We start from the raw sequence: 15,990 nt of genomic DNA, 5'->3' as shown, positions 1-15,990 counted from the left end.
GCAAGAGGCAACTACACACTGATGTTTCTCTCCCTCTCTTTCTCCCTCCCTTCCCCTCTCTCTAAAAATAAATAAATAAACTCTTAAAAGAAAAAAAAAAAAAGCCTGGCCAAGAGCCACTGGAGGTGCAGGTGGAAGGAACCTACTATGAAGGAGCACAGGGAGGTATTTGGGTGACAGAAAGGCTCTGAATCTTGATTGAGGTGTGCGTCTGTCACGCCCCACCAACTAGACCCTGAGAAAGAGTGAATTTTATTGTGTGTAAATATATCTCCATCAACCTGAATAAGAATAATAAGACCCACAAAAGTGATTTCACAATCCATGGTTTGCACACGACCCACAGTTTGGGAAACTCTGGAAGGAAAGAAGGAAGGAGAGGAAAGAGGGAGGGAAGTTGAATTATTCCCCAATATTGAAAGCAGGGAGATTTTTAAAAAAGGTTTTATTTATTTATTTACTTTTAGAGAGAGGGGAAGGGAAGGAGAAAGAAAGGGAAACATCAGTGTGTGGTTGCCTCTCCTGTGCCCCCTACTGGGGACCTGGCCTGCAACCCAGGTATGTGCCCTGACTGGGAATCGAATTGATGACCCTTTGGTTTGTAGGCTGGTTGGTTCCCAGTCCAGTGAGCCACACCAGCCAGGCCTGAGGGTAGGGAGATTTCAAGTGTGGTCTGCATTTCCTGTGTCTCTTGGGAACTCACAGGATCTGACTCTGTAGGAAGCCCTGTCTGAGCACCAGACAAGCCCACAGCTGCTCAGAACTGGCATCCCTCCTTGGCCAGCTCAGTGCTGGGCACTCAGAGGCAACTCACCCTGTGGGACAAGGTTTGAATGGGGGTGTGACACGGAGGGAATAAGAAGTTCCAGGGAGACAGAGCCCCAGGGTCCCAGGGGAAGAGAGGACTGGGGCCAGCCAGCCATCGGAGCTGTGGTGGGGAGTGACAATGGGAAGCTGAGAAGAGAAAGGGAACTGAAACCCACCAGGCGGGTGAGAGGCAGTGCAGGGGCTGCTGCCCGGGCATGTTCGTGTCAGGTGCCTGGGGTTCCTTCTGGCCCGGGGGCCACTGCCAGACTTGTGGCAAGTGTGGCCAGGTGTGTCTGCTCTGCAGTGTGTCCTGTTAGCAAGCCCGTGTGCAGGAGCCTCCCGCAGGTGTGAGTTGGTGACTGTCTGTTGGGGGCCAGTTTCTTTTATGTCTGACTTGATCTTTGTCTCTGAGGGTCAACTTCTGACAGGTTCACTGTGTCAGCTGTGAGCTGGGGTGACTGTTTGTGTCCCTGTGGGAGTGTCATCTAGATCAAACTGTACGTCCAGGTATCTGTGACACGTGTGTGTGCGCGCCTGCCAGCTCAGTGGGAATGTCCCGACTGCGAGAGCTCAGTCGGCGAGGGTGTCTGTGCACCTGTGTGTCGTTCTCACTGGGTCAGTCTCCCTGTCCTGGCGCCTGTGTCAGAGTCGGTGTCTGTATTTGTGTCTGGGGGTGTGTGTGCGTGTGCCCCAGATCAGGGTGTTTTCGTGGCCCCACCCCCGGCCAAGGTGTGCATCTGGGAAACTGTGGCCATGTATGAGTACGCTCGTCTCCGTGGCCCTGTCAGCACGTGACTCCGTGTACCCTGGAGCGCGGTTCCGCGTGTGTGTGTGTGTCTGTCTGTGAGTCCCAGTCAGTGTGTCAGTGTGTCAGTGTGGGTCCGGCTGTCCCGCGTCGCCCTGGGCCAGGCCCCGCCCCTGCCCCGCTGCAGGGAAACCCCCGGTGCAGAGGTAGGGGGCGCGGCGCGCGCCAGCAAGTCCCGACTTGTCCACAGCGGGCGGGCGGGGCCGTGGCGTCACGCGGGGGCGGGGCGTGGGACCCGTCGGGCGGGGGCGGGGCGGGACGGGGCGGGGCAGCCGCCGAGCTGGCCCAGGATCCGCCGGGCTGCCTGAGACGCGGCGCGAGCCACATGCGAGCGGGCGCCTGGCGGCCGCAGCAACAAAATCGGCAGCGGCGGCCACGACGTGGACGCGCTTGCGGTCCGAGCAGAAGCAGCAGCCACAGCGACAGCAGCAGCCACTTCAGTTAGAGCAGCAGCAGGAGCGGTCGCCGCAGCGAGCGGCGCTCGGCGGGCGCGCCCTCCTGAAGGAAGCCGCCCACCCCCGATCGCCGCCCCCTCTGGCGTGTTCATGCCCCCGGGGTGAGTGTGCGCACCCTGAGTCCCTGCTGGCCGCGATTGGCCAGGCCGGGTGGGCTCCCTGGAGGTGGTGGCGGGAATGCACGCGGAGAGCACTGGGGGCGCACTGCATCCCTTCCGCGTGCCTCCCTCTCTTCCCGCCCTCCACTCTCACGAGGGACTCTGGACTAGGCTGGGGTCGCTGGGCTGGAGGCACTAAGGGTCGAGGAGCGCAGGTGCCTCAGCGGTCTGGCGGGTTTGTTTACAAACAATGGGGTGCAGGCTCGGCAGCGCCCCCTGGTGGCCAGTGCGGCCCCGGGGAAGTGAGTCGACCCCGGCTGCCCCGGCCTCCGCAGTCCGGGAGGGGCGGGGCGGGGGTACGGCACGGAGGGGTTGCCACACCCGGGGCGCGCGCCCGCTGGGGGCGGCGACAGGGGGCGGCTCGCGGGCCGCGGAGTCTGCGGCTCCTGCGGGCGGGGGCTGCGCCCCAGCAACAGCCGGTTATTGGCCCCGCGTTCGCCTGGCGGGCGGGGCGGGCGCACGTGGCGGCGGCGGGGTGGGGGGGGCTGTGACAGCGCAGGGGGGCGTCTGGCCCCGCCGTGGGAGCGCGCGTGTGCGGGGTTGTGGATCTGCAGGTGTCTCGCCTGGGTGTGTGCGTGTGTCTGGCTCCGAGTTGGCGCTGGGGTGTGCAGGGAGTGGTGGTGTCCGTCCGGCCGGGGTGTGCGAGTGAGTCCCCTTGCGCGTTTGTGTGGAGTGCTGTGCGTCCGCCCTGCCTGAAGGGGTGGGGGCTCTGTTTCTGTGTGCTGTACCTGTGTGTGTGTTTTCTCTGCGAGAGTTATCTGCGTGTGCTGTTTGGGGGTGATTCCGTGGTGCTGTGTTGCTTGTGTGTGCTGGTGTGTGGTTGTTGTGTGTTTGTGTGTTGCTTGAGTGAGCCGTGTTTGTGTGTTTGTATCCTGCCCGACGGGCTGTATTTTTGTGTGCTCGCGCGTCTTGCCTGTGTGGACTCTCTGTGACTGTGCGTATCTCCAGGGCATGTGTCTCAGCTCTGCGTTTGTGATGGTGTGCCTGCTGCATGCCTGTGTCTGTTTTCTGTCCAGGTGTCTGTGAGTTCTGCATGGTGTGTGTGTATGCGCGTGTGTGGTGGGGGGCTGTCTCCGTCTCTGTTTGGCTTGTGTGTCTGGCACTGGTGTCTGGGAATCGGAGACCGTGTCTCGGTGGGGTCTGTGCGGCACAGGCAGTGGGTGTTGCTGGCAGCCTCTTGTAGGGGGCTGTCTCTGCATGTGTGTGTGTGTGTGTGTGTGTGTGTGTGGTCTGAGGGGCTTGTCTCCCCGATCGGCTGGCTCATGGGTGTCATGTGGGCTGCGTGTGTGCAGTGTTTATGTCAGTCACGTGAGATCAGTGTTTTCTGTGGGCACGTTAGGTGTGCGTGCTGCCAGGGCTGGGTGGGGTTAGAGTTAGTGGGTGCGTGTGGCATGTGGCGTGTCCTGGGCTGACGGTGGGTCATAGTGTTTTGAAGCTGGGGGAGGAGGAGGTTGGGGGTTGGGGGGCGTCTGCTGTTCTGTCTGGGTGTCACTGCCGGTGTGTGGCGTGCTGCGTCTGGGTCCGAGGACACGTGTCCCGGGGTCTGAGAGTTGGTGACAAGTGGGTGTGTTTCTATGGTGTTGGTCTGTGTGTGTGTGTGGATGCCTGTGTTGATGTGTGTATGAGTGCTGAGGTGTGCATGCCTTATCTCTTGGATGTGTGTCGGGGGGAGGGGTATCTGTGTTTGAGAAGTGTTTCTTTCTGTGCTTGTGTTGGCTGCGCTATGTGTGTGTGTGGGCACGTCAAGAGTGGGTCAGTGAGTGAGATGCTGACACTTTGTGTATGTGCGTGATGCGTGTGTGGGGGTGAGGTGGTGGGGATGGGTTGTGCCGGGCAGTCCACACCAATTGTATAGCTCCTCTGATGGGCTGTGTGTGTGTGTGTTCGCGTTTTGGTCAGTGTTTCTGTGTGTGTCCTGCAGAGTGAGTCTCAGTGTCTGACACTGGGGCTGTCTCAGTGTTTCTGTGCAAGTGGGAGGTGAGGTGGGAGGTCACACTGGCCAGTCCTGCCCGAGTCCTTTCATGTCTGTGTCGTGTGCCCTCCACACACACCCCTGGTTTTCACCATGTGGGTCCTGAGTCAGTCCCTGTGTGTTGGGGGGGCCACCAGGGTGCCTGAGTGCCCTTCAAGTGTGCCCACCGCTGTGTCCCAAGAGCTGCCCCACCAGCCTGTGTCCTGTGTGAGCCCCCGTCAGTTTGGATGAGTCTGTGTTGTGTGGCTGTTACCCCTTATACACAGGCACACCTGTCAGACCCCTGCTTCTGGGTCCTGGGTACACCCTTGTACTTGCTGTGAGAGCCATCCCTCCTGTGTGCCCTCCTGTGTGCCCCCTTGTCCCTCCTGTGTGCCCATCACCCTGTGCTTGGGAGGCTACCCTCGGCTGAGCCCAGGCTCAGCAGCCCCTGGGTAGGTGTGTGTCTTGTGTGGCCATCACCTACCTACATCTCCATCAGGGCCCAGTGTGTGTGGTGGGCACCCTCCCTGCCCCCCCAACGTGTGCTCACCGCAGTGTGCGGGAATGGAGATGCCCCGAGGCCCCCTGTACTAGCTGGCTGACGGCACCTCTCTCCCCCTGTCCCACAGGCCCCAGGGAGCGCCATGGCCCGAGCACGCCAGGAGGGCAGCTCCCCGGAGCCCGTAGAGGGCCTGGCCCGCGACGGCCCTCGCCCCTTCCCGCTCAGCCGCCTGGTGCCCTCGGCTGTGTCCTGCGGCCTCTGCGAGCCCGGCCTGCCCGCGGCCCCAGCCGCCCCCGCCCTGCTGCCCACTGCCTACCTCTGCGCCCCTACCGCCCTGCCCGCTGTCACTGCCGCCCTGGGGGGCCCCCGCTGGCCTGGGGGCCCCCGCAGCCGCCCCCGAGGCCCGCGCCCCGACGGTGAGTGCCTGCCCTACACCAGGGATGGCGGGAGCTGGGCGAGAGGCACTGAGGAACTGGCCAAGCGGGAGCGGGCGGGGGGAGGTGGCGAGCCGGCCGGGCCACAGGGAGGGTGTGGCCTGTGTGGTCTTTGTGTTGCAAGAAGCAGGAAGAGGGAGTGGGAGGCTGGGGGGTGGGGGGATGCCTAGTGGGAAGTCCCTCCTGGAATCTGACTGTAGTCCCCGAGTTGCAGCCCGTGGCCTTTCCCAGCCCCTCTCCCCTAGCCTGGGTCCCTTTAGCCTCCCTGAGGACTGTAGAGGTAGAGAGTGTGGGCAGAATTGGGAGGACGGTCACTTCAGGACTTTGGGGAGGGGTCGAGGGTGGCCTTTTGCCATTATCTGCGTCTTTTTGGCCGAGGTCCGCCCTCTGCTCAGTCCTGGAGGAGGAAGGAGGGGGGAGGGGCCATTGTGTTAGGAAAGTGTGTGTATGGGGGGGGGTGAGCTTTGGGGAGGGAAGGGTTAAAGGTCCCCTGCCTGATGGGCCGTTAACCCTGTGGAGCCCGGTAGCCCCATCCCAGCGGGCACACTCGGTGGCAGGGGAAAGACGGTCCGGGTTGCCCTCCAGCCCCACCCCGTCCCTGGAGCCCAGGGAGGCTCAGAGAGAGAAACTTCTCCGACTCAGTTCCCTGGAAGTGGGGCAAGAGGGGACTCGATTTCAAGACCAGAGTCCCAAGCGTGGAAACTGAGGCCCTGATTTTGGGCCTTAGGGATCCCTCAGGCCAGGACCTGGGGTGACAGGAGACGTCAGAGGAGCTGAGAATGGGGTGGGGCTGGAAGGCATACCCCTCATCCCAGCCCCCCAGGCCCGTGCTCGGAGACAGCCAGCCTGGCCTCTGGTCTCCAGGCCACATCCGGAGGTGTGGCTTCACTGTGGTTGGACACCAGAGGCCAGGAGACCTAAGGCTTGTGACTCTGGGTGTAGCCAGTGGCTGTATCCCTGTGTGACCTTGGGCCACTTCTTAGGGTGGCCCTCAATTTCTCCATCTGTTAAATGGAGCAAGCAAAATCCGGCCCCGTTTTGGGAGAGAGGTACTCAGATTAGGTGAGAGGAAGGCCTTCTAGACTAACGTGGGCTAGACAGGTGACTTCCGAGAGGCCGCTCCAAGACCTCTTACTGCTTCCTGGTGTCTGGGGAGTAGGAGCTAACAACTCAGGCTCTAAGAGGGGACCGTGGAATTGCTAGGAATAAGGCGGCAAGCAGAAGAGAAAGGCACCTGGAAAAGGGAGAAGCAGGCGCTGGCTAACTAGTCCCCCAGGAACACCTCGGGGCTTAGAGGGCTCATGGGTGCTGACCACACCCCTCGGTTTTTCCCAGGTCCTCAGCCCTCACTCTCGCCCGCGGAGCAGCACCTGGAATCGCCGGTGCCCAGCGCCCCGGGGGCCCTGGCGGGCGGCCCCACTCAAGCAGCCCCGGGAGTCCGGGGGGAGGAGGAGCAGTGGGCCCGAGAGATCGGGGCCCAGCTGCGGCGAATGGCGGACGACCTCGACGCTCTGTATGAGCGGCGGGTGAGTGCTGGGGGAGGGGTAGACGGCAGGTGGGACTTCCCGCCGGGGAGGGGGCTGCGGGCGGCCCCGCCAGATGTGCCGCAGCTGCTGCCCTGCACGGCGGGGTCGCGCCGGGGACAGGCCAGTGGGAGGGGCGGCGTGGCCGCGGAGCCGCCGAAGGCCCCGCACGGCGGCTGGCACGGCCGGGCCCGGGCACGGGGCTGCCTGGAGCGCCGCGGCGCACCCGAGACCGCGGCCGCCGGGACTGAGGGCGGCGCTCCGCGGAGCGGCTCATATATCCCAGGCTATTTATAGCCGGTGAGTCAGCAGCGGCGGCGCGGCCGCGCCCGCCCCTCCCACCCGCCCGCGCTGCAGGCGGCGCGCCACAGAGCTTCCCGAGCCGGGCGGGGGCGGGGCTCCCGGAGGGAGGGCCCGCCCCCGAGCCCGCCGCGCCTCCTCGGAGGAAAACAAAATATCTGAATCCTGCAGCAGGGAATGGAGAATAACAAACACCAGGGCGCCCACCCGGCTCTCTCCAACCCGAACCTGACACCCGCACTGCCTGTTTATTGAAAGCAAAACAAAAACCGGATGTTGTGAAGCCCCTTGTCCCCCTCTGTGACCCCATCCCTTTCCCCCTTCCCAAGGAAACCTCTCAGATTGGCTTGTCCCATTCCTCGGCAGGTGTGATTCTTTTACTCCATATTACCAGGCCACGAACAATGCTGAGGACTGTGAGGCGTTTGTGGCGTGACCTGTAAGATAGTGTTTCCCTGCAAACTTTTTCCCTCTCCGTTTTTGCTGGAGATTCCTCCACATGGGCAGAGGAGCTTCGGTTGAGCCACTTTCACTGCTCCCTAGCTTTCTGTTGGATCAACATACAGCATCCACGTTCATTCTCTCACTGTTGGATCTTTAGGGTTTAAAAACATGTTTCACGTTTTATTTATTGGCTTTTTTGTTTTTGTTTTTTGACTCTTCCAAATGAAGCACCTTTCCAGGAGCATCCGTGTGTCTCCAGAACGGATACCCGGGTGGTCTCCCCACCCTTATTGAATGTTTGCTCCTCACCAAGATAGCTGTGCCTTGTGGCACCTAGAAGCCAAGTGAGGGTGGCAGGCATGCCAATCTGATGGGCCCCCCTTTGCTACCTCCTGGCTGTGGCAGTTGGTGGGGAGTGAAGAGGAGGCAGGGTCAGGTACCAGGCATCCCACCCCCCCCCTTCGGATGGTTTATCTGACCTTGTTCCCAACTCTGAGATGGGCTTCTCCTTCCCAGTACGGGAGTGAGAGAGGGCTGTCACTAAATTTTTATTTTTCCTGGTGGGAGTCGTCTTGTGTCTGGCTGCCCACATTCCTAACAATCTGGAGCTGAGAGGGTTCTAGAGGCCACCCCATGTCTTCATCCTGCCCCTCGAAAGAGGGCAGGGGTCAGCTTTGCCTCGACATACTTCTGCGCAGCCTCAGCACAGGTGAACTGTTTCCAGTTCTCCTCCTTCCAGATTGTTCTAGAATCGCTGAGACTGCAGGCTCCCTGCTCCCTTCCCTCCATCCCACCACCAGCCTTTTAGGGGAGGGCAGTGTGGGCTGCAATCCAGCCCCACCCCTCAGCCCCTAGTGACTTCCATTGGGTGACTCCGTCATCTGGAAATCGATGACATGCACTTCTGTCCTCCCTTGAGGTGACGACATGGGCTCACTTGGGCAGAGGAACTGGGGTTTGAGCCCAACTGATAATAAGAGTGCCTACGTCAGAGGGTGGGCCGGCTGCAGGTGCAGCTCACCCTGAGGACCATGCCTCCTCGCTCCTCCATTCCCTGGGGCCCCACTACGCTTGTGCCCCTGTCACGGGCCCACTCTCTGACTTCCTCTCCTCTCTCTTTCCCTAGAGACAAGAGGAGCAGCAGCGACACCGCCCCTCCCCCTGGAGGGTCCTGTACAATCTCATCATGGGACTGCTGCCCTTACCCAGGGGCCGCGGGGCCCCCGAGATGGAGCCCAACTAGGTGCCTGCACCCGCCTGGCGGACGTCGGGGTCATGGGGGGCAGGACCCTCCCGCCTCCTGACGCCCTGGCCAGCGCAGGGGTCGTCGTCTGCACCATGTAGCATACTGGACTACCAGCCCTGCCTGTCCCAGGGGCGGGCCAGGGCAGCCCCTCCAGACCCAGCCCGGGCCTCGCCTGGGGTGCACTGAGGGAGATGCGGACTCCTGGGCCCCTGGCGGAGAAGCCAGGGGGAAGAGAGGGCTGACGGACTCAGCGTCTAAAGGCGGCGGTGACCGAGGGGGTGGGGACTGAGCCGCCCGCCTCTGCCGCCCACCACCATCTCAGGAAAGGCTGCTGGTGCTGGCTGCCCGTTCCAGCTGCAGGGGTGACACTGGGGGGAGGGGTCTCCCACCCAGTGCTCCTTCACTTTGGGCCTGGCCTCAGGCCCCTGGTGCTTCCCCCCCTCCTCCCAGGGAGGGGGCCCCGTGAAGAGCAAATGAGCCAAACCTGACCACTGGCCTCCTGGAGCCAGAGCACGGGGTGCGCCTGCCGGCTGCCCCCGCCCAGTGCCCAGCCGTCTTCCCTGAGCCAGCCGGCAGGTGGTGGGCATGCCTGCCTCACCTTCATCTGGGGGTGGCCAGGAGGGGCCCAGACTGTGAATCCTGTGCTCTGCCCGTGACCACCCCCCGCCCCCATCAATCCCATTGCATAGGTTTAGAGAGAGCACGTGTGACCACTGGCATTCATTGGGGGGGTGGGATATTTGGGCGGAAACCGTCCCAGCCTTAGTCCCCAGGGCGAAGCGCTGGGGGGAAGACAGGGGAGTCAGGGAGGGGGGAGTCTCAGAAGAGGGAGGAGTCTGGGAGCGGGGAGGGATGGCCCAGCCTGTAAATTTCTGTATATGCGCTGCTGTAGATACCGGAATGAATTTTCTGTACATGTTTGGTTAATTTTTTTTGTACATGATTTTTGTATGTTTCCTTTTCAATAAAATCAGATTGGAACAGTGGATACTCTTTCTGCCCTCCTTTCCCGCAGTGTGACCCGGTCTGGCCGGAGCCCCTGGCCCATCTGGGCCCATGGGCACACCCGACCGTCCGTGGCTGTCCCTGCGGAAAGGCCGAGAACCACAGCCGCACGGGTGCCTGTCTTCCTCCTACTCGATGCAAAGTCCTGTGAGGGTGGGGGGCTTGGGTGCTTTCTCATTTACTGCTCCCCCACCTCGGCTAGGGTATGTCATGGGGGCTCGGTATTTACTGACGCGTGGATGACCTGTGAGGAGCCCCAGGGAACATGTCAGTAATGAGATGGACTTTGTCCCTGCTCCCATGAAGGCACAGAGTGACATCTGGGGGAGCACTGAGCTAAGCGCAGAGCAAGGTTCACCTATGTCTCTGCCCTGAGGCCTAGCCCAGTACCTGGCTAGGTACCGGTGTTGAGAACTGGTGTTGAATGCATATAATGGACCCTGGCTGGTGTGGCCCAGTGGACTGAGCACTGGCCTGGAAACCAAAAGGTGGTCGGTTTGATTCCCAGTCAGGGCACATGCCTGGGTTGCAGACCAGGTCCCCAGTAGGAGGTGCACGAGAGACAACCACACAGGATGTTTCTCTCCTCTTTCTCCCTCCCTTCCCCTTTCTAAAATAAATAAAATATTTAAAAGTATATAAAAAAAAGAAGGGTGCTCTTACAGGGCAACTAGCCAAATGCTTTTCTGTGCCCTATCCCACACAACACTGGCAGACACAGATTCAGATCCCAGCTCTGCCCCTTCCTGCTCTCCTCTCGGGAAATGATTCTTCTCCTGAAAGTCAGGGCCAGAGGGAATTGTCCTCAATTTGTTGTTCCACTTGTTTATGCACTCATTGGTTGATTCTTGTATGTCCCCTGACCGGGGATCGAACCCACAACCTGGGCGTATTGGGATGATGTTCTGACCACCTGAGCTACCCTGGCCTGACTATCTTTTTTTTTTAAGATTTTATTTATTTGTTTACAGAGGAGAGGAAGGGAGGGAGGAAGAGAGGGAAAGAAACATCGATCAGTTGCCTCTCACACATCCACAACTGGAGTTCAAACCTGCAACCCAGGCCTGTGCCCTGACTGGGAACTGAACTGGAGACCTTTCCGTTCACAGGCCGGTGCTCAGTCCACTGAGCCACACCAGGCAGGGCCAATCATCTTATTATAAGTGACCGAGTCAGAAAGTTTGCTTTAGTCATATATATTTCAAATAAGAATTTTTTAAAAAAATTTCTCCATTTATCTACCATTCCTAATGCTCTTCAATGTGTCCTGGAGTTCCAATTTTCTAATGCGACAGTACTTATTTATTTATTATTGATTTTAGCGAGGGAGGCAAAGAGACAGGGAAACATCAATTTGTTGTTCCACTTATTGACACATTCATTGGTTGATTCTTCTTCTTTTAAGATTTTATTTATTTAGAGAGAGGGGAAGGGAGGGAGAAAGAGGATAGAAACAGTGTGGGGTTGCCTCTCATGTGCCCCCACTGGGGACCTGGCCTGCAACCCAGGCATGTGCCCTGACTGGGAATTGAACCGGCAACCCTCTGATGTGCAGGCCCATGCTCAATCCACTGAGCTATGCCAGCCAGGGCTCATTGGTTGATTCTTGTATGTGCCCTGACCAGGGATCGAACCTGCAACCTTGGCCTGTTGGGATGACGCCCCAACCACCTTAGCTAGATACAGACAGGGCTGGTTTCTTCTTTTTAATAGAACCAAACCTATCATATTGAGGACTGAAAAGTGGGGAATCCCACCCCAGCGCCCAGGTTAAATGGTTAAGAGGCAGAGACCCAGGGACTTGAACTGGTTGTTCCAGCCGTCCATGTGGCCTTCTCGCTCTCCCTGAGCACTCCTGCAACTTAGCGGAGCTGAGGCTGGGGGGCCTGGCAGTGAGGCCCTGGGCTAAATCCCTGCCACCTGCAAACCGTGTGACCCCAAGCAAGCTGATCCCATGCATGAACCTGTGCCCCTCACTGCCTCCAAATGCTCCCGTCCTGCAATGGTTGCTTCTGGAGAGATTTTTTCACTGCTCATAGTTTTGCCCCTCCTTAAAAAACAGGACTGTGTCTTCGTGAAGCTTCAATTCTGCGCTCAGTGTGCACATACTATCTACCCAAACCACAAGCGGAACATGCAATGCTACCACCCTGCAGCCTTTTGGAAAGAATCACCATCTCAAATGCATTTAGATACCCCATAACCTGAGCATTCAGCTTTGGAGAACCTTTCCCAAGTGTGTGCGCAGAACACGGGCTCAGTGTCACTCAACAGCAGCCTGATTAAATAGCTTACGGTTCATCTGTGGTTTCGGAATTTGATGCCTGATGCGCTGACAAGGATCCCCAAAACAATGAGAAAAAGCAAGTTGCAGACAAAGTTATTTCTAAATATGCGTAATAGCTAAGAGAACATATTAGTTCACTTAATGTTCATGTGTCAGAGGGATGTGTGACTATCACCCCATTTCACAGATAGGGTGACTGAGATGCCAAAAGGTCCCTTCCCCAAGGTCCCATAGTGAAATGGTAGAATCTGGATTCAAACCTGACAGCCTGGAGGGATTCACTCTACATGCCTGCCAGGGGTGACCTCTGGGAGCTGGGTATGAAAGTGGACACACCCAACCTACACAAACAGCATCTCATGTTTCTCTCCAAAATCCTGAGTTTGGCTGTGAAGTCGGCTGCTCCTGCTCTGTGGCCGACATTGAGCTGACAGGCCGAGATGCGGCAAGGAGGATCTCTTACCTCTTAATTTGGTATGTTGCCTGAAGGGTTTTTAAAACAATTTTTAAAAAGATCTTATTTATTTTTAGACAGAGGAGAAGGGAGGGAGAAAGACAGGGAGAGAAACATCAGTGTGTGGTTGCCCGTCATGCACACCCTCACTTGGGACCTGGCCCACAACCCAGGCCTGTGCCCTGACCGGGAATCGAACTGGCGACTTCTTGGTTCACAAGGCAAAGCTCAATCCAGAGCCACACCAGGCAGGGCACCTGAAGGTTTTAACACAAGCTTAAAAACAGAGTCCACCTGCCCTCCTGGAACCAGCTGAAGGCCCTACCTTAGCACTTGGGCCTGGCCTGCGGTTTTCAGCGGTGACTACTAGGTCTATGGACCTTGGGAAGGCGGAGTCCGAGTCTCCTTGTCCTTGTTGGGATCAGAGGCGCGGCTGCTCCATGTCCTCCATGAAAGTATTGCCCATCAGCCCACAGTCCATGCCCCACCCCTTGGGGGAAGCTGTTTCCTTATCTGCAACATGCACACAACAGCAGCAGCATCTATGTACCCCCACGGGGTTGCCATGAGGATCCAAACAACCTACCAAAAGCAACAATACTTTGGGCCGCAGCCGGCATGGCTCCGTTGGTTGGAGCGTTATCCCATAAACTAAAAGGTCGCATGTTTGATTCCCGGTCAGGGTTAGCACCTAGGGTGTGAGTTGGTCCCTCGCTGGGGCATGTGCAAGAGGTAACCAATCAATGTTCTTCTCTTCCTCTCCCTCTCTAAAATCAATAAGCACGTCTTCAGGTGAGGATTCAATAAGAAGCATTTTGGGGAAAACAGGACACACCTCAGTGGATAAACACACATTTACCCAAGAAATGCAGGAAAACGGACGGGATGGATCTGCACCATAAGAACGTGGGGCTGGGATGGAACCGACAGCTTTTTATTGTAATTTTTTACCTTTGTTTTTGTTTCTGAGTAGCACCTGTCCCAGTAGAATGTTCTGCGTCTTCGGTACATTCAGCACTTACCAGAGTTCGGCTACCACACAAACCAGACAACAGGAGCGGGGCTGGCAGCCGGCAAACCTGGCTGCCCCAAGGTCGCTCCAGCACCCCGAAAGCCTGTCACTTCTGTGGAGTGGACCCTCCCTCCCATGTGGGCTACACAGCTCCTGGAAGGTGCCAGAAACCACAGGATAACCGCCGTGCACTTCCTGGCGACTAGGGAAATCCATTTTATGCTAACACTGACAGGTAATATGGGAGATGAAATTTGAGGAGACGCGAAGAGACACATTTCTTGCCTGGGGCTGGCAGCTTCCAGCACACCCTCCCTGATTCCCGAGGGGTCCTCTCTGGATGACTCAATCTTTGCCACAAGAAGTACAGGGTGGAAAAGTTTGAGAAGCTTCAGAGGCTACATGTCAATTTTGTTTTTATCCTTCCAGACCCGCCTGCGCCCCCTTGTGACCAAGGCCCCACATTGCAAGGCAAAGGGTGTTTGTTAGCTCAACGTTTCAGAGGGCCTGAGATTGGTGCTTTAGTCCAGAGAGGGGGCCCTCCAGAAACGCAGCCCTAGCCTCACCTAGGGTGGGAGCTGGGGTGACCCGGAGGGTCGGGAATTGAGTTCTGTCCCCCAGAGACCAGCTCCTTTCCCCCCGAGTGTGATGGGATTACAACAGGAAAGGAGCTGATCATTCCTTCTAATGGGCCAGGCAGGTCCTGACCTCACAGGATTTTCCATTGTCAGGACAAACGTGGTGTTCTGATGACAGCCTCGACTCATCGGAGCCGTGGGACCGGGGCACGTTACGGCACTAACTTCACAGCGAGGCCATCGCCCACCTTCACTCTGCACGACGCCCGTCACACAGGAGCTACACAGAGGTGGCACCAGCACCCTGGTCCACTCCTGCAGCGTCTGTGATTCTGTCACCAAGGGCAGCCACCGTGCACTGAGCCACAGCAGACAACCGGAATCAGAAGCCTCCGTGCACCCCTCCCCTCCCCTGCTGCCCCGGGGCAGATGAGCAGCGGCAGGAGTGGTGTGGGAGGGGCGAATCTGGGGACCACACTCAAGCACCCAGTGGGATTTCTTCAGGTTTAAAAAGACAAAGGGTGGGGATCACCCCATCGAAGGAAGTTTCAAATGTAGAAGAAAAACAAACATCCTATAGCAAATAACTTTATTTCTATCATTCCTGTTTAAAGAGCCGTGGAAATCTACAAAGTATAAAAAACCACACAGACAGCTGCCATGAGGGGTGGGGGGCGAGTGAAGGACCCACACAGCCCTTAAGACGCAGGCTTCCAGCGCTGCACTGGGTCTGGGGCTCCGTGAGAACGGCTGCTCCCTCCCAGTGTGGCCTGCACGTCAGAATCCCTGGAGGTGGGACCCTGGCATCTGTCCTTTAAAGTGAGTTTTCCTCCCAATTTTCAGCCTGAAGGCCTTGCCCAAAGGCCCCAGAGGACCCGGGACTGCTGCCTCCGTCCCCAGTGCAGGCTGGGGCGCACTAATCCTTGACTGAAACGCAGGAACGGCGCACCAGGTGCCACCTGTTGTTTTGCAGGGTCTCGAGCTCTGGAGGAAATGCATCCCGCCCGCCCTGGTTTTCCCGGGGCTCCCATCCGCCTTTGGAACTGCGGTTCCACCAGTGTTGCGTCGGGCCTGGGCCTTGCTCCCCACCTGAGGTCATGCGCCTCTCTGTGTGACCTCAGGCAGGGAGCGAGTCCAAGGCGGCCAGAGGCTCCCGAGCAGCGGGGCAGCTGGGTGAGCTGGTTCCTGGCAGCCATCTCCAGCGGTGCCCCGGGGGCCTGGCGACGCTGTGGCGGCACCAGGGCAGAGCGGCGTCCGAGGGCGCTCTCAGGTGATCGCCACCCGGGAGCTGGCAGGCCTGGAGCTGGCACACGGTCCTGATCGGGGCTGGGTGGACAAAGCTGGGCCCTCTACCCCCTGGCACACAGCAGCTGCTGGTGCTCACAAGGAGCACATCCGCCCAACTTCACCGTCCGCAGGAAATGGTCTGGATGGGTCCAATGACTTTGCTCTCTCTCGCCTGGAGAGGCCTTCATGGGGGAGGGCAAGGGGACACACTCGGGTGTGCGGGACGCGGTGTCTTTGAAGCGGCCTTGCCAGGGGTCACTTGGGGCCGAGGCACTCCACAACACCACTCCCCTTCATGCCGTCGAAAAAGAAGAAGTTGTTGTGAGGTGGGTCCCTTTGAGACAGGGCCTGGGAGAGAAACAAGGAGCACTTGAAAATGCAGAAAATGGAGGGGAAAAAAAGAGCCAACCAGCCCCAACCCCGACCCTTGATAAGCAGTGTGGGCAGTGGTTTCCTAATAGAGGTTGATTTGCCTCCCCAGGGGCCAGCCAGCCACCTCCCCAGACATTCTCCACCCCCAGATACTAGTGAAAGTTCATTTAAAGAATCACAGGAGGAAGAAGTGAGCCAGCTGGGCTGTGTGGGCTCAGAAAACATGTCACGGAGGCGCCAAGGGCCGTCGGAGCTCAGCAGGAGGAAGGCAGAGACACTGCACCGGGGGATGGAGGGAGAAGGAGGGAGAAGGAGGGGGAAGGAGGGGGAAGGAGGGGGTGTGCCCCAGACACATGCGCACTGAGAC

General features: G+C 58.6%; 2 protein-coding genes across 7 annotated transcripts in view; one reads left to right on the top strand and one right to left on the bottom strand.

The window, feature by feature from the left end:
- Positions 1 to 1,878: 1,878 nt before the first annotated feature.
- On the top strand, positions 1,879 to 9,616 carry BBC3 (BCL2 binding component 3). 5 transcript variants are annotated; one of them, XM_028530514.2, is made up of 4 exons: positions 1,881 to 2,168; positions 4,809 to 5,097; positions 6,451 to 6,641; positions 8,509 to 9,616. In XM_028530514.2, the coding sequence occupies exons 2-4, from the start codon at positions 4,824 to 4,826 to the stop codon at positions 8,623 to 8,625; spliced, it is 582 nt and encodes a 193-aa protein (XP_028386315.1). In that variant the 5' UTR covers positions 1,881 to 2,168; positions 4,809 to 4,823; the 3' UTR covers positions 8,626 to 9,616. The 5 variants fall into 5 exon arrangements, with proteins under 5 accessions (XP_035868356.1, XP_028386315.1, XP_035868358.1 ...); XM_036012464.1 differs by lacking the exon at positions 1,881 to 2,168 and adding an exon at positions 2,555 to 2,644; XM_036012462.1 differs by lacking the exon at positions 1,881 to 2,168 and adding an exon at positions 2,717 to 2,792.
- Positions 9,617 to 14,536: 4,920 nt separating this feature from the next.
- SAE1 (SUMO1 activating enzyme subunit 1) overlaps positions 14,537 to 15,990 on the bottom strand; it is a 64,123-nt gene continuing 62,669 nt past the window's right edge. For both annotated transcript variants that reach the window (XM_028529553.2, XM_036012461.1), the window contains exon 9: positions 14,537 to 15,599. In XM_028529553.2, the coding sequence (XP_028385354.1) occupies positions 15,507 to 15,599 (93 nt within the window). In that variant the 3' untranslated portion in view covers positions 14,537 to 15,506. The remainder of the gene's footprint in view (positions 15,600 to 15,990) is intronic.

The sequence above is a fragment of the Phyllostomus discolor genome, chromosome 12 (assembly GCF_004126475.2).
Source record: "Phyllostomus discolor isolate MPI-MPIP mPhyDis1 chromosome 12, mPhyDis1.pri.v3, whole genome shotgun sequence".
Lineage (NCBI taxonomy): Eukaryota > Metazoa > Chordata > Mammalia > Chiroptera > Phyllostomidae > Phyllostomus > Phyllostomus discolor.
This window is presented reverse-complemented; position numbering and strand designations above follow the sequence as displayed.